Genomic DNA, 27,499 nt, shown 5'->3' on the forward strand with positions numbered 1-27,499 from the left:
TTAGGGAACAGTGTGCATGCATTCTGTAATCGGAGCTTGACAGAAATTACACTCTTGTTGTATAGGATGTTGAATGACTGCTTACACTCTTAGGGGTCCTAGCATACTCAAAATCAATTGAAATCTATGCTATGAATTGTTAAGTTGGTTATAACTGAAGCACAGAAAACATTCTGAAGAACAATTTGTTCCTTTCAATGTTTTCAAAAATCCAGAACATCAGTCTTTCATTTCATGTGAAAGACTACAACTCTTAATCCATTATTCCCTGTCAATGTAATGGAACAGGTGTATGGGATTTCTGGTCCAAGGTAGACAAGTGCTGTCCTACCCAGCTATCACCCCACTGACAACAGTAAACCTGTTTTGTAAAGAGGTGTTCCGTCATAGTACTGACCAGGCCAAGCCCAGCTTAGTTATTAAGAATGTTAACAGACTCTGCAGTGTAGTTTAGATATAAAGAGATTTAGAATATGACAGATTTTATCAAGAGAAAGACCAACTGTCTGCAAAGGAACGACGTCACTTTAAATCTGGATTCTGAAGATTAATTCATTCTTGCCACCATTTATAATGGATTTCCTTTAAATGCAAGTTCTATCTTCTTCACACAAATTTCTCTATCTTATTTTAGCTTGCTGAGAAAGAATCGTCTAGAATTATACAGTTTTTTTTTTTTACACCTACATCTTATACTCCGAGTCACAGACAGATAGTTGACACATGTGCTCTTCTTCAACACAGTTACTCATGCATATGTGATGAATGGCTAATTGCCTAAAACAAACTGACCATAAGTGTGACCTGTCATCCACAAGGAGGGACTTCCTGTCCGTTGTATCCAGTGGTGGTGGGCAGGATGGGTGTGTGCTGCTGGTTCAGCTCCCAACTGGCTGCTTTGCAGAGAAGCCCCTCCTGGCACCATAAGATGTGGAGTAAGGTCTCCATGACAGTTGCTGGAGGGATGGATTCTGGCAAATTCAACTCTCTCTTTGTTCTCCCTAGTATAATCACACAAAGAAGGAATAATTACATACCTTTGTATATGTGTCTGTTCCCATAGACCAAAATGACAACTCTGGACTCTATACACATGACAATATTACTACTACTGCTAGAAATTAGAAGGAAACTGAAATGTAAATTTGGCTCCTATTTATATAGTAGTACTGCATATTTTGCTTCTTTTTACTTAAAATATCTTTTCTTGTGAGAAATTCCAAGCTTGCAAAGAATCTCTTGAGTCAAATAAGACTACATATCCCCCCATATTTTATCCCATGGGGGGATTTATTTTGGCACATTAGTGTGTCCACTCCATCAATCTAACATAAAAATTACATAAAAACAAATTAACATTAAAAGCATACAAGATAAAACATAAAAACCAAACTCTACATAAATACATATGTAGAGTTTGTAACATACGAATTACATAAAAACTAATCAACATTTAGCTTATTATTAAACTTAAAACATGACAATCTTTCAGTTTCTCCATATTTGCTATTACAGGGTTTTAATCAAGAATATGCATGCCTATAGCATTTAGCCTTCACTGAAAACAGGAAAATGCTTGTCTGATGTAGGAAGCTGATAGGAGTGGAAAGCATATGTGAGATCTGAAATAAAGTTTTGGACATGCTTGGGGATAGCCTGTTCACACACTGCTTGTAACGTATAGTTCTGACATACGCCAATGATTTTCATGGCTACCCGTATAAGTCAAGTTATTTCTTGCTTATGATGGAGTAAGACGCTGAGGCACCCCAACAAATAGAGAAGCGTTACTTTTTGTTCTTCACATGACCCTGTTCAGGATTAAGCATGCTTAAAAAATGGTATGGCATTATACTTTTTGTTCACGCTACACCATTTTAGTCTGTTCAGGAAATAAAGATGGTGTTGTGCCTTGAAACAGATGATACCTACCTATATACTCCACGTTAATGTAGCATTTATATGAGCTCCCAAGTACTTGTATAAATTTACCTGTGCTACACTATGATTACAAACGAGCACTGAAGAGGGGTCACTGATAGAATTAGGGCAGCATTTCTCACCCTTTAAGTATTTGCGACCAGAGTTTTCAGAACAGTTTTAATCGAGCCCCCCTTAACACTTTTTTGAAATGTAGATGCATATTTTTTCTACTTAACTTTTATCGACATTTATCTAACTCTATATTTATTGTTTTAGAATCAGAATGTAGTTTAAGTTAATTTGTTTTGGTTTTAACAATTTTTTGATTGATTCTTGTTTTCTTTTTTTCACATCTTCGTTCCCCCCTAGGAGGCCCTGCCCCACAGGTTGAGAACCACTGAATTAGGGTCTAGCACAATTTCCTAATTTTTTTCCTAAATCTGAACATAAGAAAATGATCATATACCACTGAACAAACCTCTTTACAAATTTAGCAGTGAGTACGAATTAAAATCAACATTATCATTTAAAATTAGAACTAGACATATAAGAAAAATTTGCTGCAGACTAACCTGACAAAGAAATCCCTTTCTCGGTCAAGGCAGGAGAGTCCTAGCTGATCATCAGGAAGTCTTTTTCTCTCCTCTTCATTCTCTGCATCCAAAGGGAAGATGGGACGAGGAATCCCTGCACAAAAAAACATATTAAAAAAATTATAATTAAAAACATATTTTATGCCACAGAATTATTTTCTGTTCCCTTAACTCATTAGCAGAGCCAGTGCTACTGACCACCAATCACTATACACTTTATAATTACTCAAAGATGTTACTCTTTACATTTGATTAAGCTTTTGAAGTCTGTGAGATGAGCTGGTAGAGCAAGAAAGAATCACTTTTGTTTCTTTTTATATTTAAGCCATATGTCACCTTCCCTACCACCAGGGTTCTGCCAAATGGGGCTCTACACCCTTTGCCATTTTGTGCTGCCCTAAGAGCTTATGTTGTTTTTGGCTGAACCTCAGGCAAGCAAACATTCACACAAGGTGTGTTCTTTACACAGAACTCAGCTATAGCCCGCAGCATCAACCATCCTCTGACCATGAACGTAATTTGTTCATGTTTGCACACTGGTGCAGTATTAAGAGTTTATTCCTCTAGTTACTAGAAGCAACTGCCATTTCTTTTGATTTTCAGTTATATGTATTTTAAGAAATTAATTCTAGAATATTTCCGTTTAGAATTGTGGCAGAGGATTATTTCTAAGTGACACAAGTAATACTAAATTGTACTGGTTTAAATGTCTGCATTTCCAAGCAACTTTGTGGCACACCAGTGCAGGAGAAGTTCATACCCTGTGCACAACTAAATTGACTTTTGAAAAACCAACAATTCTGATTTAGAGAAACCAGGTACAACAACATGTATACACTTTTAATAATACAAGCTGCTACTTTGCAGATTTCAATCCAGTAAAATAGCAAATTCAGCTATTTAACTTGCACTATAAACTGTGATATGCATTTATTTGTCAAGCTTAGAATCTCAGAAAACCATCTATCATCTGAAAGACAAAATCAGTACACTGTGTTGCAAACCTGATTTCAGATAAGCAGTTTACACAGGAACACTGTTCATCCATTCCCTTTATTTATTTAGCTCATTTTTTATCGACTTATGGATCACAGGTACATTGTACATATAAAAAAAAAAAAATTGAACATTGGCAAGTTAGATACCTTGCTTAGAGTGCACATTGAGTCAGTAATACTGTAGTAACCAACAAACTGCCTTGACCACTAGCTTAAACAACATTCAGCACTGTATGGTATGTGATGCTGCATGTGTTTGGGGGCCTGCTGCCAACACAAAGTTGCACCCATGTGTATCTCCAGACAGATCACATTTAATCATGTGGTAATTTCTCCAGACATATTAACACCACACAAGAGTAAGGCAGCCTGAAGTAACTCTTAAGAAAACACGTCATTATGTTTTAGGAAACCTAAGCCTTTACTGCATTGTTTCTCTGCATCCAATATGGCCACCAAGTTACTGTCAACACCCATCAGGTCTAGCTTCCCCAGACATGTATGGATGGGTCAACTCTCATCCACAAAGAAAAGCTATAATTGAGATTCTTCATGTATTTGTTTTGTTCAGTTCCTTTTTACTTTCCTACAAAAGGAAGAAACTGGGTAATGGGGCCTGTGTCTTACTGTATTATAATGCAATAGTCTGGACTTGGTTGTTGGCCACCTGATCTGGCAGTGAGGCTGAACAAGGCTACTTTTGCAACTTTTTATTAATGTTTGGAGTGTTGCAATGTGTGGTTTCAGTCTTTACACAAGAAGTTTATTATTGCTGTGTTTTTACTTGGCATAAACTCATCATAAACAAGAGGGCGTGCAAATGGCTATGATAAAACATGGTTTTAGGTCGGGTTCTCTGCGCCTTCATTAAAAAGGGATGGTTGTTCTGATTCTTGCACACCAATTTGCATTATGCTATAACTTATTAAGTTTATTACATAGAAAATCACCCAAAAAATCCGGGACCATCGAGAAGTGTGCAAACTGACGACATGAAGAATCGTGTTTGCGCCAAACTGGAATTGTCCCCGCATAAATCAAAGTCATCCAGACGATCTGGATCTGCATAATTAGATCTGGATCATCCTGTATATGTAAGCCCTTGTAGGGAGACTGTATAGCTGCAGAGCAGCACTTTTTACAGCTTTCCAGGAGCTTTGTAACACTAGAACGACTTTCTTATGGATTTGCTTTGGTATTATGGCTTTCTTGTTTTCAAGCTGCCTACTAGAGCATTTGAGTAGAATTCAGTTTGTTGCTCTCCCTCCTCTGTTCTCTTATACATTCTCTATCCCCATTTCACCACATTCTCTTTCTCATGTTGTATTAAGAATGGTCATCAAATAAGTAAACTTAAGTGCAAGACTGAAATCAACTGTGGCACTACAAAACTACACATTTACTTAATTATGTTACATAGGTAATTTTATTAGGAGAGGAAAAACAAAAAAACCGTTGTGGATGGAGTGGTCCATCCTTTACTTCCATGCAAGTTACACTTTAGTGATACCACAGGAAACCAATAGAAGGTGTCATAATACAACAGAACTAATTGTACTGTACAATAATATACAATCATGTCCACTAACATATTTATTATGTGTATAAGTAAATGTACAGTAAGATTAACATGAACTTGAACTAAGTGAATAACTTAAACACTTAATTTGATGCCTCTGTGCACCTTGACCTTTACAGATCTATTGTCTGGGGGTTTATTTCTTCTGTTAATCATCCAGCATGTACTTTGGTAGGGCAAATAAGCTGTTCGCTATCTTCACTTATATTTGTCTGTGAGGGTGTATTTGTATGTGTAGTCTTGTGTGTGCCATTGTGCATTTATTTTAATAAATTATGTATCTCAAAAAGTACTTGTGCTTAAAATCCAGGTTAAAGATTTGTCTACAGCAGTTATTATTGTACACAAGTAGGTCAAACTGTTTTTTGAAGCATGTGGAGATTTAGTTATGGAAGTTATGGGCCAAAATTAATAGGCCTGGAGCGTGTTACAAGACAGACACAATGCAACTTGCTTGAAGACATTTTTTTAGATTGTTATTGTTTTCAGGGTGGATATCTTGGAAACTGGTCTTTCTAAATTTGTGTATCTTTGCTAGGATGTAGTTACCCAGATGAAACACACAGTGCCAAAATAACTGCATAATTTTCTGGTGAAAATTATAATTTTAAGACATAAAAAAAAAATCAGTATTGATTTTAAACGCACAGACACCACACTAAAATGAACTTTTCTCAATGTTTTGAACATTACCGAATCAGATTCTGAACTTAACTTGATAGTGAATTTTTGACCTCATCGCTCAACTTCTATGTTTGTGGAAATAAAAAATGTAAATATATTTTGCATTCATACCGCAAAGAGTTGACATAGGCTGTGCATGATCTGAAAATTGACTTCCCCTGAGCAAGAAGGTAGTCCTTAATCAGTTATAATAACGAAAAATCACATATCAAATTAAACTATACCTTCTGTTTAATACAATGTATATACAATTCTCAAACCCACTCAATTCAATTCAGGGTCAAGCACAAGCACTGAGAGCAGAGCAGTAAATAGCTCTTGGCAAAATGCTAGTTCATCAGAGGGCCCATTCGTGCACACATCCACTTTCACAATTTTAAAGGGACCAATTTGGAACTGGCATTCAACCAAACCTACAAATCTTTGGGATCCGCATGCAAAAATAGGAGCACACTGAGGAAAACCTGTGATGTTACTGAAAAAACATGCAAAGTCATCATGGACAGAGACCGTGTGTAGAATTGAATGTATGACACGATCAGTGAAGTCAATGTGATTTTTTTCGTAGTCCTGGTACCATACTTTCATGTAGCAAGGCTGAAATGGAGAGAGCCTGCAACAATAAGAAGATGCCCTCGATGTCAGTAGCTTGGCTGATCACCAGAGAGAAGCAGTTCTCTTTTAGCTCAGCTAGCTATGATGCCTGTACTCAGCATTCTCAATCCAGGAGCCTAGTTTGTGCCCAAGCAGCTTCAAGTGAGGATGCACATCTGAGGGGGGCACTGACAGAGTGAATTTCACGTTTTGCAAACTCAAAATATAGACAAAGGGATGGTCTCAAAAACATGCCTTCCACAATTGAGGGGTAGGTTTATGTTATGAATAGTTTTTTGTTTTTTTTTTACAATGATTTTTGTCACAGTCTCTGTTGTCTGTATATTTTGAATAGCAAGGGTGGAACTTTCATTTAAAGAATAGCCTGTGTAAAGGGTACTATGGAATATCATGAATCATCCTCAGGTAAAACGTGCACTTGTAAGTCCTTGTAAGTCTTTTAGCACAATATTGTGCATACCTGCAGAAAATGTGCATACCTGGGATGTGAAAATATTGTGAAAAAAGCGATTGTCAATGATTTCAATAGGCCCTTTCAGCAACTGTCATATTTTGAGCCTATAGCTTGTAGCACACAGATAGGCACTGTGAGGCTTCAGCACTAAGCAGTGTGTCACTGCAGCCGATATGGTCAATAAAAAATGACAGCTGTCCATTTCATCCTCCTAGCTTTGATTGCTTCTTCTAGTTTAATTTTGGAAAATGAAAAAATGTCTGCAGAAGTTTGTGATTTATGATGGCTAGAAAATTGCCCTTGAGTAACACAAATGGTGGCCATGCTTGACAAAGTGGGCTCCTTGCTGAATACATTTTAGCTTTTTCCAGCCATTACTCCCACTCTCTACACCAAAGGCACTTGTCCTTGACAGACATTATTTTACATTTTCCACCTGAACCCCACCAATCGGCAGCTACCCACAGCCTTGCTGTACCTACAGACTGAAAATGATCCTTTTTGTTTCTCTTTTTCTCTTTTCTTTAAATGATTGCAGTTCCTTATTCATGTCTCATGTCTCATAGAAGTAAATTTTTGCTATGAAGCTAAAAGTTTGACATATTAATGTTTAAAACAAATTAAGACCTTGCCTGCAAAAATAGTATAGTCTGAGATTTTAAATCACCATCAAAATACAACTGTAGCATTCATAAAACTAGCTGACAATAACTACAGCCCAGTGATGAACCCCTGCATAGGAAGAGAAGGACTGAAGTGAAGGGACAAATATATATATATGTCTCACACATTTCTGATATCTGTGCAATCTTTAAATGTGAATCAATATGCAGGCTTCAAAACCTATGCATTTGCTATGTCTTAGGATTTTTGTTTCATATTTCTTCAAAGCTGCATTGGCCACAATTGAAAGCCACTTTATTTATTTATTTATTTATAAATACAGCTTCACTAAACAGTTTTGGGGCAAATCAATGAAGAGCAAATTAAAAAAAAAATCAAGAAAATCAAGTTCAAAAATACCCAAAATATAAACCTTAATAATTTTGATGCAGCAGTATTAAAAATTAAAAACAACGCCACTAAATATCTTCTCTAAAATATAATGTAATGATATACTGCGAACAGTCACAAATACTGCACTGCTTTGTTTAATTCTGAAATTGTAACTGTGCAAATTCTCCATGCATACAACACAACATCTGAATGACGTCTTCACGTGAAGGGCTGTTACTAACAGGTCAGAATGGTTTCTAGACGAAGCCTCGAAACCAGGCTTTGTCTTTTGAGTGCAACTGCTCAGTTCATAACACTGTCATTTTCCTCTTTCACTCGCAGTAATGTTTTCTTCATCCATCCATTCATTTTCCAACCCGTTGAATCCAAACACAGGGTCACGGGGGTCTGCGGGAGCCAATCCCATCCAACACAGGGCGCAAGGCAGGAACCAATCCCGGGCAGGGTGCCAACCCACCGCAGGACACACACAAACACACCCTAGGGCCAATTTAGAATTGCCAGTCCACCTAACCTGCATGTCTTTGGACTGTGGGAGGAAACCCACGCGGACACGGGGAGAACATGCAAACTCCACGCAGGGAGGACCCGGGAAGTGAACCCACGTCTCCGAACTGCGAGGTAGCAGCGCTACCACTGCGCCACCGTGCCGCCCATGTAAACTTTATGAATGTCTGATCTCATAGAAGGACAGGCATTTCAAAAAGTACAGATGAGTACAATTTATAATGAAGTACATGGATCAAGTTGTCAATAATTGTAGCTAATCCTTCTAATGTAGATTAACCATAGAATAATTAGAAGTTAATTTATTTTGAATTTGAACATAACCATTTTTTCCAGATGTTTATTGAAACAGCTTTTATTGAATAAGTGAAAACTGCCATGTAGTGGTAGGCCTGCTTTCAAACAGCAGCAACTCAACAACTCCCAGTGGTCTACAGCTATGTGGCCAGAGTCACCACCCCATAATCACACTTTTATGCTACCACTGCGCCACCATGCCGTCCCTGTTTTCTTTATACCAAAAATAAATCTGAGACTTTACAAGATAAATTTCTACATACCAGGCCTGTGTAGCTTATTATATTTAGCTATATAACATCACTATGTATGCATGCATATTTAAAAATACTCCTTGCATTTATAAGGTGGTTGAATCCACATCAAATACTAAAATTCTGTGTTTACACTATAACCTGGTCCTTATTCTGTATATTCAGATCTTAACACACCTTGAGTAAACCCAAAGGCTTCACATGTGCACCACCCACGGCTTTCCTTTTAGTTCTTGAATTAAGTAAAATTCCAATGATTGCCTTGACAGAAGGTTACCGTTTTGAAGCACAAGAAAAAAGCAAAACTGCAATTATGACTTTAAATTATTTACTTACTCAGCCACTTTGATTGTTGTTTTACAATATACAGCATCATTTCCACTATCATCTCTGCTGGGTCCAGTTTTATACCAGCAGAATAATCTGGATCTGTATAGACCCACAAGATGGAATATTAAACCAGATTCATCCTATGATCCTAATCAGGCAGCGCTTTATATGGAGTAGAATTAATAGTGTGAAGGCATCTACTGCTCAATTAAATTTGTTTGAAGTGTCAGCATAGAATTGCTGTAGCTCCCATAGGCATATACCGTATGTTTCAAAGTAACTAATACCTGAATTTAAAAGGCAATTTTGGTGAAAGTGGCTTATGGCCAAAGTATAAAAAAATTTCAAAAAAAGAAATGGGACAAGGAAGGTTACAAATGAAAGGTTCAATTGAAAATGAAAGAAGCTGGTAAGGAAATAAAATATAATTTAATTAGAACAGAAGGGGATAGCAAACCACCAAAGCACCCAAAGAAGCTGACATTTATCTGGCTAATATTGATCTTGAGTGCAATCTCAAATTTCAAAACATATCATAGGTTTTATACCAGTTTAACTGGCACCATACTGTATACTGCATGTTCAGTTTGGTAGGGGCAGGACAGTTAACCCGCTCTCAAAAGTAGTAGCCCTACTAGATATCTGTGGGTTGCCAGAAAAGAGGAAAATGGGCATTCCTGAATGCCTCCTTTCTTAAAACAGACTGCTTTCTTTTGGCATTACTCCCTTATCACTTTCAGTCTGAGGTCCTGACTCTTTCTATATTATGTGCTGTTTTTATTAGTAAGTGACACCAAGCTGCTGGACAGGCTGGGCACTCAACTTTTAGCTAAGACAAAAACACTTGTACACCGATAGGGGTGGAAACATGTGTAAAGATCATGGAGGTTCTATTCAACTATTTTTTAATTTAATTATATACACTAAGAAAAGAGGCATAGCCTGCCCCAAACATTGGGTAATCCTGGTAGCACTGAGCTTGGAACAAAGAAACAAGCATCTCTCAAGAGCCGTGTTCCTCAAAGTCTGTCACCACAATGTCACTGTCATAAGAGTACTGATATGAATAAAGTGTAAAGCTCAGTTACCTCCTGCACCATCCCACCCTATACCTAAAACCTCAACCATTCCCAGCGAAAGTATTAGTTGTATAAACAGGACCTTTCTCATAGCTCCATACCTTTCATGGATGGCATCACTCTGCCCTGCCGACTGTGGCCAGAGTGGTTGTCAGGGGGTCTGCTCTGAGGCTCTCTTTGCCTAGCCACTGCCACAGCAATGCCTACAGGTGGCTGCCGCACCTCCCCTTCGCCATGGTGACTCTCCGCTGTGTCACGACTCCGCCCGCTGCAGTCTGGTCGCTCAGGGTCATTAGATAGTGCTTTCCGTGGTGGCAATGGCTGCTTTGCTTCTTGTAAGGCACAGCTGCTGTTGCCATTTGTGTTGGCCCCACTACTGTTCCTGTTGGAAGCCTCAAGGCTGCCTAATCCTCCAAAGGGGCTCTTCTGAGATAGCAGCAGAGGCTGGTGCTGGCTGCTATACTTGATTAAGCTCTTCATGGCAGAAGACTCACCCTGTGTGCCTTGCATCTCTGACTGACCAGGGCTCTGTGACATCCCCGGCTGACCATTTGGCTGATTCTGCTGCCTACTGAAAGGATCCAAGTAGGCTTTCCTCTGCTGCTCATCCTCTGCCTGGTTCTGGTGTCCACGGACGGCCCAGGGGGGTAGATGCTGTGGTGCACTACTACTGTATCCCAGAGATGTCAGCTCCAGTTTTCGCTTTATGTCCTGCCCATTGTTGCCTGGAGTCAGATCACCTCCTGACTCCGTCGCAGGCCTGTGTTGCTGGTGCCTGATTCGGGCCACTTTTTGCCCACCCCGCTCTAAAGTGCATCCACTACCATTGGTGCCTCCCTGCTGGTGGCCACCTTTGTTGGAAGAAGACAACACTTCCAGTGCCTGAGCTGAGGGGGCAGGAGGTGCGCCTGAATGTGAGCAGTCTCGGAAGGGTGGGGTGCTGATGTATGGGATGCTTTTTCCTGAAGTGTTTCCCGTGTGGTTCCCAGTATGGTTATCCTTTGCCCCCTGGGGTAGCGAAGGCCTGAATAAATCTAATTCAGCATTACTAATGCATTCCAGACTGCGGGATCGAGTTCCTTGAGGTGTCTGCTGGTGCTGTAAGTGCTGGTGTTGACTCTGAAGCCAATCTGGAGGTTTATCTGCCTTCCCGTAAGGTGGATGCTGTTGCTGCTTTCTCTGACAACTGTTAGAGGGGCCATTGTTGTTACCACTGTTATTTTTATCCAAAGTCCTGTCTTTGGTACCAGTACCTCCTGCCCGGCAATCAATGCTGCCAAGCTGGAAGGGCCCACAGTGTTTGTCCCCCGAGTGTCCAACAGAAGGCACAAAGGTGGGCCCAATTACTTTTAGCTCTCGCCCAGGGGTGGGCCCCTTGTCTTGAGTGCAAGGGGTGGGCAGTGGAGGTGGGCAGTAGAATTCAGGGTGATGGTGGTGGTGGTGACTGGAGTGCAACTGAAGGCAGGGGAAGGTCCCAGCAGCACCAGCTCCTGCCCCTGAGCTTAAGGTCAAGGGAGGAGGAACGCTGTAGGAGACTGAATGATGGAGCATTTGACGGCTTTCAAGGCAGTCCTGTGGCAGCCCTGTTCCCCTTACCTCACTGCTACTGCTGCTAACCGATTCTTTTGTACAGCGACCAATGGCATTTCCCAGTTGTCTGCTGTGAATACCTCCACCACAGCTGGACAGTGACACCTTGCCACCACCAGAATCACCATTGACCATCTTAGCACCCATCAAACAGGCACTGAGTTGTTTTCCCCGGCCAAGGGGGTCCTCCTTGCAATTCCCAGTCTCAATACTTAAACTGGCTTTCTGACGTTCCAGTGCTCGACTGCCATCTTCTTCCAGTGTTGTCTGTTGTGTCTGCTGCTGCTGATGATGATGGTGATGGTGGTGGTGGTGGTGGTGGTGTCTTTCTTTAGCCTCTTGCTTGCTGGTACGCTCCTTTTCCTTGGAGCCCATAACTAACCCTCTATCACTACCTTCTTTCAAGCTTTTATGCAGGGCACCACCACCTCCTCCTCCTCCCCCTCCTCCTCCTCCAGAGTCCCTTTCCCGGCTGCAGGAGCCTAATGGGTGACCTGGTGCTGTTCTGGACATGGCAGGAAAACCAGGGTTAGCAGACAGGAGAGCTGGTTGGGAAGGCAGGCTTCTCAGATAGAAGTTATCTACAGGGAAGAAACAAAAACAAGTAATTGTCACTGAAGAACCAAATGCAAATCAAACAGTATTTCTTTATTTTTCACTTTTGACCAGTCTTTCAAATTTTTTCCTACAAAGAAATGAAGTGCTATAATGGAAATTTCGATCCCAAAAAATGCTTGTTGAAGGTCAGGAACAAGTATAGCCAGTAAATGCAGAATCATGTTAGCTGGATAACTGGATAATATGTGATCAGAAACCCAAAGTCCAATCAAATAATACACTCCAGATGGCTTTATGCATTGTTTTGAATTATTATAGCTTTGTGTACTATGAAATATATTTCCACAACAAACTTTTTTCATAATGACTTCCAAACGCAACACCATCTTATGCCTATACCATAAAATGGCCTTCTCAAACTTGCTTAATCCAAATTAGAGTCACAGGGGCCAAAACTCCGCAGCATCAGGTGCAATGTGGAAACCTGGATGCCATTCCATTGCAGGGCCCACACATGCATACATGGGGAGAATGTGTTTTACCAATTTCTGTAATGAGAGTTGAACTGCAGCTTAACATAGGCAAGTACAACATGCTACAAGCAGGTAAAAGGAGCATTAGTAACAAAAACAAGACAAACGATGTTGCCCTACTAAAAAGGGTTTAGCAAATTCCTTTGGTAAAATATTTATTTGCTGCAGGTGATTTGTTGAATCAATTAAGATGGCTAATAAAATGCTATGTTGTATTGTAAAATCTGTGGAATACAGATGAGGGGACATTCTGCCATAATATATTAGAATTGCCACATCTGAAGAACAGTGTACTGTCCATTTTAGGAAAATATCCTTCCAAAACAATATAGTAAATACTTGAAGCTACGCAGAGATGAAGAGCATACCCTACTCTCAGGGGTTAATTGGACTGAGCCCTTCAAGTCCAGAAAGACCATGACATGGTAGGTAACCTGACTCAAATCCTGGAGCTGTGAGGCAGCAATGCAAATCAAAAATATCATTTTGATACAGCCCCTTTCTATAATGCATGGGGTCTCAAGGTTTTTTTTTTTTTTTATAATTACAAGGATATCATACAAGGTTTATATACATACTGTGTAATTCTAAAACAACTGATGCACAGGCTGGGTAAATGACTTGCTCATGGTCGCACAGTTAAAGACAGGAAATGAACCAGTGACCTTGTGCTTTAAAGTCTACAACATTAGCCACACAGACACACCACTGACCACCATGTAAAGTGCTATATAAAATACAGTCTGATACTGATTAATAGGACCATTATTTCAGTATACTCTATATAGGCAGGTCTGTGCATGTGAATTAGATTTTTAAAGCACCTTTCTTTTCCAAACCCCATCCACTACACAGCTGGACTGCTAGCAAGTTAACTGATTTTTCAGTCCCACAATGAGTCAGTGGAAGGCACTGAACCAGGAAATTTGGCATCTTATTGTAATTGCCTGAGAAGCTCACCTAAAATACTAGGCCCTGCAGCATAAAGACACATACAGTGCATTCACACATTCTGATGACTGGAATAAATAGTCCAATTGATCTCTGACTTGAGTCATTTAAGGAGGCTTATAACTGATAGTTTCAGTTATTCAACACATTAACTTGTAGGCAAATAATACCGCAAAATGGTGCAAACATGCAAGTGCTGTGCTTAATTTTCTTACCTTTCTGCGTCTCATAGAAGCGGTGCTGCCCATACAAAACACTGCTGTTGCTATGATGGTCCAAGTGGCTCATGGGAAGGAACGTGGAGGGCAGACTCCCTGAAAACCGAGGATACCCTGCCGCTGCTGGAGGAAAAAAATAAAGAGAGAGATGTTTTAGGAATAGTCACTTTGACTGCTCCAGTGCACCAGCTGTATTCACAAACCTGTCTGCCGGCACATGGCTTCCTGTGCATTGGACAGACTGAAAAGGCAAAGTGCTCATTTTGGCAAGGCTACTGGTAATGCACCTTAAGATTTAAGATGCTGATCCCACTGTTCAATACATGGTTTGCAAAAGGAGGCCATGCTGGGCTTTGGGGGCATTTCGAGAACTATAAGGACAATCAGAGACTACAAATGGGGAAAAAAAAAGATTCTTGAGGAGCTAGGGACTGTTCACATTTATATAGCCAGTTGAGAAGACAGAGCATTTCTGACAATGGGCTGAGAAAATAATTTGGAAATTAAGCCAAGCATTTGAGAAAAAAAGCTGGTTTAACACTGATTGTTTGTATTAGCTTCCTGTTTTCTAAAGCAGCACAAATAACAAAAGAACACAAAATGCAACAGTGTAGAAGAGGCCTTTATCTCACCTGTCCAATTAATTTTATCAGTGTTTTTATTATTCTGTAGACAGTCAACTCTTACACATATTATTAGTATGTTAACTCTTACACATTTTAGTGTAATTTTTAAGGAGTGCTATGAAAGATATCAAAATATAAATGCACAGAAAATAAATTTCAAGACTTTAACTTTTGAAAAAAATGCTTGCTAAACAAGTAAGGAGTACTCTTCCTCAGAAGTGACCAAACACACACTTATTGCACAGTTCCTAAATATACCCGACTGTGTAAAGGACTAAACGAGTGCACTTGTTTTAGTAGGAAATTTAATGAAAACAAAAAGGAGCAAATGGCAATGCCAAAGAAGTATTCCACCCCTGTGAAAAATGAAGAAAATCAAAACATGTCATTTTGTCCCTGGATTAAAGAGTAAAATGCTCCTTACATGGAAACTAAATATGAATAGAATGAAATGTAATTTACTGCAACTGATAGATAGATAGATAGATATTAATTTTAGCGTAGTATGTAGGATAAGAGAACTAGATAGATAGATAGATAGATAGATAGATAGATATAAAAGGCACTATATGATAGATAGATAGATAGATAGATAGATAGATAGATATAAAAGGCACTATATGATAGATAGATAGATAGATAGATATTTGTCACCTGGGGAAATTTGACTTTTTACAGAAGCTCTATACACAAATAAATAAATAGGGAATATGTTCAGAAAAAAAAACAAAAAAACAGTGAGCTTGTGTAACTATCAATTAAAGGAATATTTGTGTTGCATACTCCATGTTAGTTGTTCAGTCACTTGCTCACGTATGCGTTTTTGCTAAAATATTATTAAATAGACACTTTGGAAAAATCAGTGTACATCATAAATATGAAACACATTGAGGATCAGCCTCTGCCCCTCATTAATTGTTCAAGAGACTCAATCCCATATGAATTGTGTTTCTTGTTTATGATGTGCAATGATTTTTCTAAAAGCATCAATTAATAATACAACTGCACGTTTTGCATGTTGTGAACAAACAACTGAAAAACTGACGTTATGGATTATGTAATATAAGTAATGTGTTGATTTGCTCCAAAGACATTTTTGGTATTGTTTGCTGTTATACAGCATCTGTCACCATTGGCATGTATTACATCATAAACCTATTTTTTATCTGCATTCTTTATGAACACATGAAATTTTTCTTGGTCATCCATATTAAACACATGGGGTAAGTAAGATATTTAAAAAAAAAAAAAAAAATCTTTGGGTAGAGTATTCAATTAAATTTGTTAATGGGGATGGGAGAAGGGAGTCACAAGTAACCAAAAATGGTATCAAAGACAAGTCAAAACGTGTTGAAAAGCTACCTATTTAAAAGTTATATCCTAGAGTCTAAATCATATTAACTCTTACGTGGGCTTCAACCAAAAATGTAAGAAATAACACAATAATATAAGCAGAACAGGATAGGAACTGAAAACATGGCATAAATTCTAAATCTGAGGGGTATGCCATCAAATTTGTTTGTTAGCTTCTATGCAGGATTAGGTTGTTGGTTTTTTTTTTACACTGCTGTTGACTGAGGTTACCCAGTTGTCGGCCTGAGAGTTCATTCAGATTATTAAAAACAACAAAATCACTGCTAAAGCCAGAGCTAGAAGATCTCAGTTGTTTCTCAATTCTGTGTAAGTTACACAGTGCAGAAATCTATTTTGGGGTTTAAATGTTGGCAGGTTTTTAAGTTAAAAGTAGAACTTAATGCATGATTGGGCATCTGTCAGAACACAGTGCAACAGAGTCAGCTGAAATTTTCTCTCTTATATACACAATATAATTAAAGAAAAAAAAAATAGCACACACAATGTAAGGGGTAGATTGCACAGTGCACACTAATTCATTATTTGAATCATTTCAATATAAAAATGAAACCATGTAGTTGAGGCCATTTTTTAAGTAAATACTCATTCTATGCAGAGAAGTAACCGGGCTTTACACAGATGAACATAGGGGAACCTTAGAAACAGGAGAATGGAGTTCATCAGCTAAGCTGATTTATGGTTTCTGTTGATGAAATGAAACAAAGTCCTTTAATACATTCCTGCACAACATCATGGTACTGCACAGTGGTGATGCATTGCTTGTTTGTTGGACCAAAAACAAGAACTTCAGTATACTGAGCACACATGACAATACCAGTGAGGCTGCTACTTCTGAATGTTTGTGATTCCTCCGTCATACCTGCTTGTACCAGTAACACGCTTTTGATACACATAAATTGTATTTATAAACATTAGAGATTGTGAGTTAACTGATGCAAAACAACTGTCATTGCATTTTACTCACCCGGCTTCTCTCTATTCACCTACACGTGATTCTGGGACTGCTCTGTAACCCATTCCTCTGAGAAGCCACATTGGGTGACACAATACTGAACTTTTGCTTCCTCCTTCTGTCCTTCTTGGACAGACCTTCCATTTACATTTGCCCCAGTGGTGATGTCTGTGCCACATGCTTAATCTCCCATGCTTTCAAAACTGGGCTCCTAATAACTTTCATAATTTCACAGGCTGCCTTAACACCACCAATCTAATATAACTGAAGAATAGCTTTCTGTTTGTACATTTCTGGTGACCAGCAGACATACATAAGATGGATGCTGTATTAGTTAGTACTTCATTTATATAAAAAGTACAGACCCACAGATTTTACCATACTTCTGTGTCAACAGGTAGCAGTAACCTAAAGACATATCACTAGAGAACAAATGGGTCTGTCAATTGGTGTCATTCGTCAAATTTAATGGATGACCAATGCCATCTCGCCAGCCTGTTTGCTCTCTAGTGTGATGGTGCACAATTCAGCAAAAGAGCTTCTTTAAAAGCGTGCAATAAAGGATTTGTACTGAAAGTGCAAGTGCTCACACTGTACTTTGGGACAGTAGTCACTTTTAAAAGCATTATATAAAATAAATACAGCATAATTACTGTATATGTATAACATTATTTTAAAAATATACAGAAATATAAATAAGTATATATTTCACAAGCAAACAGCAGTTTTTGCATAAGATATTACAATATCAAAATATTTATATTTTGTTACTTTTTCTAATTATGGTTTTTAATTTTGATGAGCAGTGCCATTAGACCACTCATTTCATATCATTTGGCTTTACTAAATACTAAACACTTAACACAATTGAGAAACTCTAGCACAAAATTTGCTAACTCTTTATCTTGTTTTTTCTGCATAAATCTGTTTGGGGTTACTAAAGATAATCTCTAATAAGTAATAAATCACACACGATCCCTACAAAATATAAACAGTACATTTAAGAAGCACCACCATTGATAAGTTCATTCCAAACACTACTGCTTTATTTCTGGACTAAATTAGCGAGATGACCTCCCATCACCCAATAAATAGTGGTTACTTTTAAAACAAGACCACCAACATGTGTGGCTTTACGAATTTGCAAGTATCACAAGTAGCCATTTAGGGGAGCACAGATGTTCTTACTCAGGAGGACATCCAGTTTACACTACAGGCCCTACATATAGCACCTTCAGTCTCACATGCACTCTACCAACAGAGCGAATAAAAAGATGCTGATTTCAAAGCACGTCCCATAATAAATATTTTTTAAATACATGCTGCTGACATTCCTAACGGCAGCTACAGTATTTCCTTTATAACAGTCTTTTAGATGACAGTCTTAACACAAGTGCAGCATTCTGACAGCCCCATCCAGAACCCCAATGCTTCCGATGTCCCAAGATGAGCACATAAAATGAGCAGGAAACATTTTTGACTACTTAACTACTTTGAGTGCTTGTGAGTCTCAGGTTAGCTCTTTCATTATTGTGTTGTAGTGTCTAAGTAGACACCACATTACCTGCTCTCCAAAATCTTATCTACAGATGGCAAAGTGCTGAGAAGAAATCACAGCCTCCTACCAGACACGCACTCAGTGAAGACATTTGGAAATTGACCTGCTGATATTCTATTTGACCAACAACTTTTCAGGTACATCTTGTGTGCAATTTTGCATAATAGTATACAGTATAATATGTGTCTGCTTCTTATATTAGGTCACATGTAATGACACACAATGCCACAGTGCACTAAGAAAGAAAAAATACATGCGCCATTGCCTTGAAGCTTAGACTTCATAACTAAGGGTGGTCTCTGTGCTCCCTTGGACCTTCCTTCACAACAGAGGGCTCAGGTAAGTGTGCGAGTACTCACAAGACCATGTTTGATTGTCATAAAGTTGGAGTTTGTATTAGTAGATATGAAGGCTGTCTTAATGAGCTATTATGTTGACTCTGCTGTTTTGTCTATTTGCACAATGGTGTGCATTCAAATGATAGTGAATTGTTATTGGATTTCTGCACTGATCAGGAAATGTCCATAACAAAGGTATACATGACATCAAGAGCACCTTGGCCAAAAGGTCACTGATAAACTTTGTTATGTTCGGATCTGAGGCTGTACATTCTCAGAGCTTAAGTTTCAAGTGATCACCATTTGGCAGTGAGTGGGCACAGATGGTTAGCGTGTTAGATGGAGATGCTTGAAATCTGAATGGGCAGTAAGGGTGTCTTTGGAGTAAGTGAATGATGCAGTGCCAGTACATGTAAGGAGTTCAGCGAGGTGATGCAGAACGATTTTCAGATGGCCTCAAAAATTCACCCGCAAAACAGACTAAGCTTCATAAAATAAATGAAAACTGCAGAACTGTTCCACAGTGGATTTCCTAATAACCCCCAAAACAGTCAATGTTTGTTAATGAGTGTGTTGGGTTATAGTCTCATGTGAAAAATATTATAAAATGAAGATGATGTTTTAGCATGACTGCAAAACTGTGAATGTGTGTGTCACTGGGCTGGTATGAATAACATATGCTTACATTAATTATTCTGTGCTTAAAATAATCAGTGGCTGATATTCAGCCACAATTCTATCGTTTATGATGCTCCATTTGTAACATTCTATTAATATATAAATTCTTAAGAGCTCTGATTGCAATTTCTTTGAATTATAATGGGAATTGCATTACATTAAAAATTATTTCCTGGTGATGCTCATAGACCAAGGAGCAATGTTCAAATAATACAGATAAACTAAAAGTGGCACAAAAAATAAAAATCAAAAAATAAATTCAGAAAGCACACAGGAGCTATGCCGAATGAAGTCCAGTCTCCCAATTCCCATTAGTTATCCTGCAGAACCCCAGCAGTCCCAGCCGCCAATGATAGCCCCAGAGACCTACCCTGCCTCTAACCACAAGCCAATTATTTAAATGGCAACAATTAGACAAAGGCTATATGGCAATCTAAAAGCATTCGGCATCTAATGATAGGTAATAAGACTGGGCCAAGCGCTCTGAGAAGAAAACGGCAGCCAATTACCAGTGCTTAAGAGCAGCACCCCCTCTCAATCAAATGGGCCTGCAGGTTCCCATGTTTCCAGGTTAAAACGGCTGCATTCCTGAGGCATACCAACTGAAAAAAATCCCTCTGGATTCTTAACACTTATAGCACAACTTCACTCAAGACTTCGCATTCGCTCCACACTTTCCTTAAACGTCTGTAATCTCCATGCTGAGTCACTTTGCCCACTGAACTCAGCTGAGGTGCACCTTGACAGTTACAACTGTCCATGCTTTCTTCAGCTTCACTTACAGCAGCGAATATAACAACCAAAATCTTAAGGAGCTCACAACACCCACTCAGTCAGGCTTAGGAAAAGAATAAATGCCACGTGAAAATCCTGTTGCCTTACATCTGTTCTCACAAATAAAATTGGAATGTTGGTTAGGCACAAATCTGTCATTCGTTTCAATAAGACAAAAATCCATTTCTATATTTAGGAAAAGCATTGACTGTTGTGTGCATATTTATTAATATGTGCTTGAATGAATGCCTGTATAAACAAAAGTCTGTATTTTTGTGAGTATTTCTGTAACAACCTAGAGAAAAAGCCTGTAATTTTGCTTTAAAATGTCAATATGTAAGGTGTGATTTAGAACAGTAGCTGATAATTTGCATGACAAGTACTTGAAAAAGTCACTTGTCGTGGTATTTTTTATTCCACTAGATAAACAGTGTGTGTTTCCATAAAAAGTGCAAGTGCAGCCTCTTTACAACATGGAAGCTTCACTTTAGCTGCTTTGCATGAAATCTTATGGGTGCTCTTCCCCCAAGTTTCAGCCTGGAGAGTTCAGCATCATGTCTATCGTGGAGACATCTGACAATGGTCATGGGGGATTTGGTTATTTAAAAGGAAATTAATGTTGGGGGGAGGGTTTTGTAGTACAAATATGCTTCAGAGAATGAGTGACAGGGAAATGATGTGGTAGCATAATTTAAAAAGTTACATAAAATGTAGCATTTAGGCTTAATTACACACAAGTTTCCAGTGCAGACAACCTCATAGTAATGTACAAAATGAAAACACTCTTCCAGTTCGTAACAAGTGGTTCCTTTTCAAATGTTTCTGCCTGGCACTCTGGACATGAACTGCATTAGCTGTTTGTGTGGCCACCATAAATGTAGAGTAGAAGGACAGAACAATTTGCTGGACTGTAACATCCATGTAATGTTTTATACAAAAAACAGTGTTGTTTACTGTATGTAAAATGTAAGCATGTAATGTTTCTTCATATATACATTAACATAATTCGAATATATAACACATATAGTGGCCTTGAGGCGAAGGCTAAGGATCTGCACTGGTATCTAAAAGTTTGCCGGTTTTTACTGCCAAAAAGAGATCCTACTCTGCTGGGCCCTTAACCTGCAATTGTGCCTTACAATAGCTGACCCTGCGCTCTAACCCCAAGCGGTATGCAAAAAACGAACAAATTCCTAATACAAGAAATCGCATAAGGCGAAATAAAGAGCAAAAAAAAAAAAAAGTAATATTCTTAAGGAATAGCAAGCCTGGAACTGTTTGTAATTTTATGTTCCCATACTGCAGCTCCATGGCCACTGCCTTTGAATTCAGGCTGTGTTTCTGTGTGCTTGATCCTCTTCCTTAGCATAAAAAAGCATGCAATTATCAGTTAACAATTTTCCAAATGGATTTAAATGTGAAGTCAACTGAGTTATCATTTTCAAATGCTCTGTGTTATGTTAAAGCATCCAAGCGAATGCATGCTGACCTTTATATTTACTTGGCTATCTTGTGGATTCAGCACAACCACAGCAAAGTATATTAATGAGAAAAGGGGAAAAAAAAAAAGAGATGAAGAGCTTCACTGTACAACATACACAGAGTGCCTACACGCTGTACATACTGTCTACATACAACACAGATTAAAGTGCATTTTCTGCAAGTTACAAGGAAGAGACCTGAAGCCACATACATGCACTTAAATATTCAGGGATTTATTCTTTCACCCAGGCAACTTTGTGCAGCCTCAGAAACAACAAGCCATCAACAATTTTTCACATTTTGATGCACATAAGAAAGGGTATTTATAAAGATAATTTTCATTATCTGGGTGCTCCACATTGGACCCAAGGGAACTGCTGACCAAAGATGCTGCCATATATGGACCATCAATGAATTACAATCCTAGAAGCATCACTAGCACCTTAACCATCCTGCAGTATAGAAAACAAAACAGACATTGTTTACTAGGAGAAGTGCTATATTTTCCTAAATAAATACTATCATTTTAGTATTTTTTTTATGGCCGTCATCAAGGTAATATATGAAACAAAGACAGATCATTTTTGAAGGCAGTTCTAGACATTGTTAAGTCTCAACTATTATTTTGATATGAAATGTTGGTATTATGACAATAGCACACCACAAGTATCATTCAGTGGCACACACAGGTGGGTTACCAGTAAGTGGTAGAGGTCTTGCTATTTCAGGGATTATCAAGGTTATGGGGGTGGTCAGTAGTAAAATACAAGATGGATTTTCACAGAAGATATGTACTGTGGCCAGTAAACAGTAACTCCTGGACGAAATTCAGAAAAAGACTTCAGCCCTAATTCTAACCTAGCATATTAAGAACAAAATGTGGTAGTGGTTTTCATAAATTATCCTTTTAAAACAAAGAGATGGCCAAAAGGAAGAACAACTCTGATTCAACCCTGACAAACTATCTCTAGCTCTAGACTACTGTATAAAGTTCATAATTTAATTAATGGCAATTCATGGTTTCCTGCACAGTAAAACTTTTAGACTGTAGCCAAGATGCAGTCCAAATATTTCATATAAGATGTATGGCATCTGAGTGGGAACCCTCAAAAAAGATAAAGCAAATCAAGAAGCTTATACTTTGCTAATTAGGCTAATGGGATTGAATGGTCATAAACAGAGTTCACAGTAAACAACAGTAAAGACCCCAACACGCTCTGACAGATCCACAGAGAGACATGCAACATTAGTTTAGTTCCTGGAAGGCCATCTCTTTTTTAATTCTCTAAATGCTCTGCAATTCTGTCCTCACTCTGTTTTTTCCCTTTTGCTTCACTATTGGGACATGATTACTTTCTCCAAACCACACTAAATCTGTGAATCTCCTCATTTTAAAAGATTTCATCCTAATGATTAAGAGATGATACAAAATGTAAGCAGCACCATAATGCTAGTAAAACAATGCTTCTGGAAAGCCAATGTTCTAGTAGCCTGACTCAAAAATGAGGACAAAGTTCCTCATAGGAATGCCTTAGAATCAGGTGTTTTAATTTTAGTCCATATCAGAACTCCACCTAACATCCCCTATACTCCAGGGCCACATTGCTAGCTTCAGACTGCTGCCTCCTTATTACCAGTAGACAAGATGAGACAAAAGAACACAATTCCAAACATACCTGGCAAGTGTTTTTCTGCTCCTCTTTTGACTCCAACTGGTGTAGGTAAGGTGGAGCAGATCCCTTTATGCTGCACTTGGGAGTATTTATGGTGCCACAGTACTGCTCAGGCAGAAACTTCATAGAACAGAGGAGCTGCCTCCTTTTCTCAGCTCCTTCTGGTAACACCCACGGCACTAGTGGGTCCATCCATTGGGACTACAACTACAGATGCAGCCCTGTAGTTGTGTGCACATGGGAGTCCCACCAGAGGAATGCTTTTGCCCAGATATTGGGGAAGCACATGGCCCTGGGAGACAGGGTTTTCTCTGTTCTTTTTCCACTAATGTGAACCATCCATTGTAAGAGTCTCCCAACTGGGTAAGAAGCCATCTATCCCAGCCATAATGCCTGCCAGTTCATGTCCACTATTATTCCTGGTAGCATGGCACTAACCAACCATAGAGGGAACACTAGTCCACTACAGGGGCTACATGCAAGGATAAACACACACATGGCCAAATTATTGTTCCTAATCAGCCTAACCTGCAAATCTTTGGGAATGTGAGAGGAAATTCAGAGTACCTAAAACGCATGTAAACAGGACAGCTTGCATACTCCACATGACAATGATAGGTTGTGGGGTGTTAGTAAAAGACTCTGGACCCATGAACCTGGAGAGCTAACCACACATAGATAATAAAAAAGAATCTGAAACACGTACAGTGATTAATAGCAAAAACATAATGGTTTGCAGATCCAAACTGAGCTATGACTAGAGAAGCAATGGTCATTGTTACAAGGCAGGGGGCATTGATGGTAACAGTGACAGTGAAAATGCAATACCAACTCAAGAACTGGATTAATATTTCAGACTTTAGATTCTGTGCTGGAAAAAGGTACCTTACAACAGAATCAATGACAATTACAAACAAATGTAGAGACAAAAAAAAAGAGCGAAAGGGAAAAAAAGAAAAGCAGTACATTCAGAAGTGCAAAGGGAACAAGCCAGGCACAGAGCAAAATAAGGAAAGCTAATTAGAGAAAAAAAGAGAAAACAATCGGAGCAATTGGATCTAGTGAGAGGATGAGCGAGATTGACATAACAGGAGGTGGAGTGAGACAGGAGAGCGAGAGTAAGCTGGCACAGCTCAGAGCTGTTGGAGCTCTGCCAACTGCTTATTCTGAATCAGTGCCAGCTGGCAGTCGGTGCGTTTGGGCTTCCTTACTCAAAACTCTTTTTCTTTGTTTTATTTATTTAAATTAGGTAAGAATTTATTGGAGGCAGGGAGACAAGTGACCTGCTGGTCAGAACTCCTCTTACTAGAAAATGACAGTGGGGCAGGAAATGCTCTGTAGGGGGAAGACATAAGCTGCAGCATATCATGTCTCTGTCCATGTATTTGTTTCATTTATTTTATTTTTGTCATATAAATGTTCTTTATGCTGTGCCATCCCTCTGAATCCTGCTTTCTTGCCTTATGCTCCTTTACCCACAACATGTCCATTTTTTTTTTCTTGTTTTAACTAAAGCTCATTATTTAATCAGAGGCAGCTTCTTGCCTTGGACTTAACTCTTCACTGCTCTCTTTCTCTATGCTGTTTTTGAACTCAAAATGGTGTAACAGCTTGTATGTAATTCATTCTTTCAGGACAGACTTTACAAAAGTGAGTAGTGCCCAGTGATTTGAAATCTCCACATCTTCAAAGCCCTGTGTACTATTTAGTCAATCTGTGATTTATACAGTGCCTTGAATAATGAGCACCAACACAGACTTCTTTACTTACCAATATTTATAGTTCTATCCATAACTTGAAAGTGCTCTATTAGCAGCTTTAAATGTGGGGAATACTTTGAAGACAGTTAAGCTATAATCTAGTATTGCCATAAACATGAGCACTGCATTAGTGTCCAAGCACATTACAGGACACCATTCAGAAAAAAGACATTCCTGCTGAGCTGGCATTTCAAGGAAGGAAACTGCCAGAGGCGCTGTTGCTGCAAGTAGCTAATAGACACATGAGCCAATGAGGAAAACCAAGCAAATTTCCTAGTCAACAGCCAAACAGACTTTCTGAACCGAACTGCCACTGTCATGCGCTGCAGCATGACAAGTCAGCTGGGACACAGGACAGAGGGGGTGCAGGATGGATGGCATGTTGTGAAAGAACTCTTTAACAGATGCCTAGGCTGTAATTACACAATGGTGAACTTGTGTGTGTGAGGCATGAAAGACAGTATAAATACATTCATTTGAAAAAGTAAGTACACCCCATGAAATGCTTTATTTTCTAACATATGTGGACATATCAAGATTTGATATTCATCTAAATAGTATCAATAGATAAAGGTAATATATAATTTAACAAATATCAGACCATATTTACATTTTAATTAAGTTAATTATATAATTTAAACAATCGTAAATGCAAATTTCACATGTGGAAAAAATAAGTGTACCCCTACCTTTATTACTACCTCAAATTAGAATCAGGTGTAAATGATTGGCACATCATTAGAGAGGGACTTGTCTGACTCTGTCTTATTTGAACCTCACAACATTTAGTTTGGTTTGGTTTGGTCTGGTCTGTGTTGTTGATGTGTGGTGTCATCATGCCGAGACTGAAAGAGCTCCCTAAGGCCTTCAGAAAGAAAGTTATGGATGCCTCAGAGTCTAGGAAGGAATTTCAAAAGATCTCAGAATGACTGGAAACCAACCATTCTACTGTCCAGAAGATTGTCTGCAAGTGTAGAGGATTTCAAACAACTGCCAACTTATTTAATCCAGGCCACCCCAGCAAGTTCAGCCTGACAGCTGAATGCACAAGACTGCAAAACGTCTCTAAATAGCCTAGAATTTCATCAGAGGACCTAAAGGTAGCGCTTGCCATTGTTGCCATTATAAAGAAGCTGCACAAATGTTATCTACTTGGGGCTCTTTGCTACATCTGAGCCTGGGCAGCTCACCATCAAAGAATCCACTGTGAATTCTTCATTGTATACCAGAGGATGCTATAAGTCATTCTGTCAGAAGATTGAAGTTCATCCAAAAGTGGAGCTTAGAACATGGCAATGACTCTAAACATACCTGTAAATCCACCAAGGAATGGCTAAAAAGAAATAAATGGGAGGGTTCTGGACTGGCCAAGGCAAAGCCTGACACCCCTCAAACTTCACACAGCTGAAAGAATTCTACATGGAAGAGCAGGAAAAACTTTCTTTCACTTGATGTCAGAGAATGGCAGACAGATACAGTATAGGAAACACTGTCTTGAGGGGGCAATACCAGCTAGTAGAGCCAAGGGTGGACTTAGTTTTTACATGGGCAGAAATTGAATTATATGTTTACTTTTCATTAAATAAACTATTGCAAAGTCAAATTTTCATTTTTTTTTCTGATTTACATCAACCTCATCTAAAGACACTGTTTTTGAATGAAGGTCAAATTTTGACATGTTCAAATATGTCAAAAAAGAAAAAAAAATCATGGGGTGTACTTACTTTTTCACATGACAGTAAGTATTCTTAGTACCAAAACTAGTTTTTCTTTTTACTTTTGCATCATCTTCAAACTGCAACTCGTGTAAAACAGAAAAACACTGATGCCTAACAGATGTCAGAGAAATAAAAAAATAAAAAACTGGGCTATAGAGCTAAATTTTTTTCATGTGCCTCTGTATTTCCCTGCAACTGTTGGTTAGTGGCCTACTATGTGTGAATAAAGACCACCAAATACATACCAAACACCTACCCACAATAACAAAAAAAAAAAAAAAAAAAGATGGTGACATTTGTATTCCTTGTCATGTTGTCTGCTCTTGGTCAGTGCAGCATATGGATCGTGTGGTGTACACTATTTAACTCAGATGAAAAACTGAACT

At 38.7% G+C, this 27,499-nt stretch overlaps 1 protein-coding gene across 2 annotated transcripts in view; it reads right to left on the reverse strand.

Annotated features, from left to right (window-relative positions):
• Positions 1 to 27,499, reverse strand: part of LOC120517687 (BAH and coiled-coil domain-containing protein 1-like) — an 89,912-nt gene that overhangs the window by 44,338 nt on the left and 18,075 nt on the right. The window contains exons 2-5 of one of the 2 annotated variants that reach the window (XM_039740132.1): positions 14,178 to 14,300; positions 10,432 to 12,501; positions 2,496 to 2,610; positions 793 to 1,001 (exon numbers count right to left, since the gene is read on the reverse strand). In XM_039740132.1, coding sequence (XP_039596066.1) covers positions 793 to 1,001; positions 2,496 to 2,610; positions 10,432 to 12,501; positions 14,178 to 14,300 — 2,517 coding nt within the window. Of the gene's footprint in view, positions 1 to 792; positions 1,002 to 2,495; positions 2,611 to 10,431; positions 12,502 to 14,177; positions 14,304 to 27,499 lie in introns of both variants that reach the window. The other variant, XM_039740131.1, reaches the window with a different exon arrangement.

Source organism: Polypterus senegalus, chromosome 17 (genome assembly GCF_016835505.1).
Source record: "Polypterus senegalus isolate Bchr_013 chromosome 17, ASM1683550v1, whole genome shotgun sequence".
Classification (NCBI taxonomy): Eukaryota; Metazoa; Chordata; class Cladistia; order Polypteriformes; family Polypteridae; genus Polypterus; species Polypterus senegalus.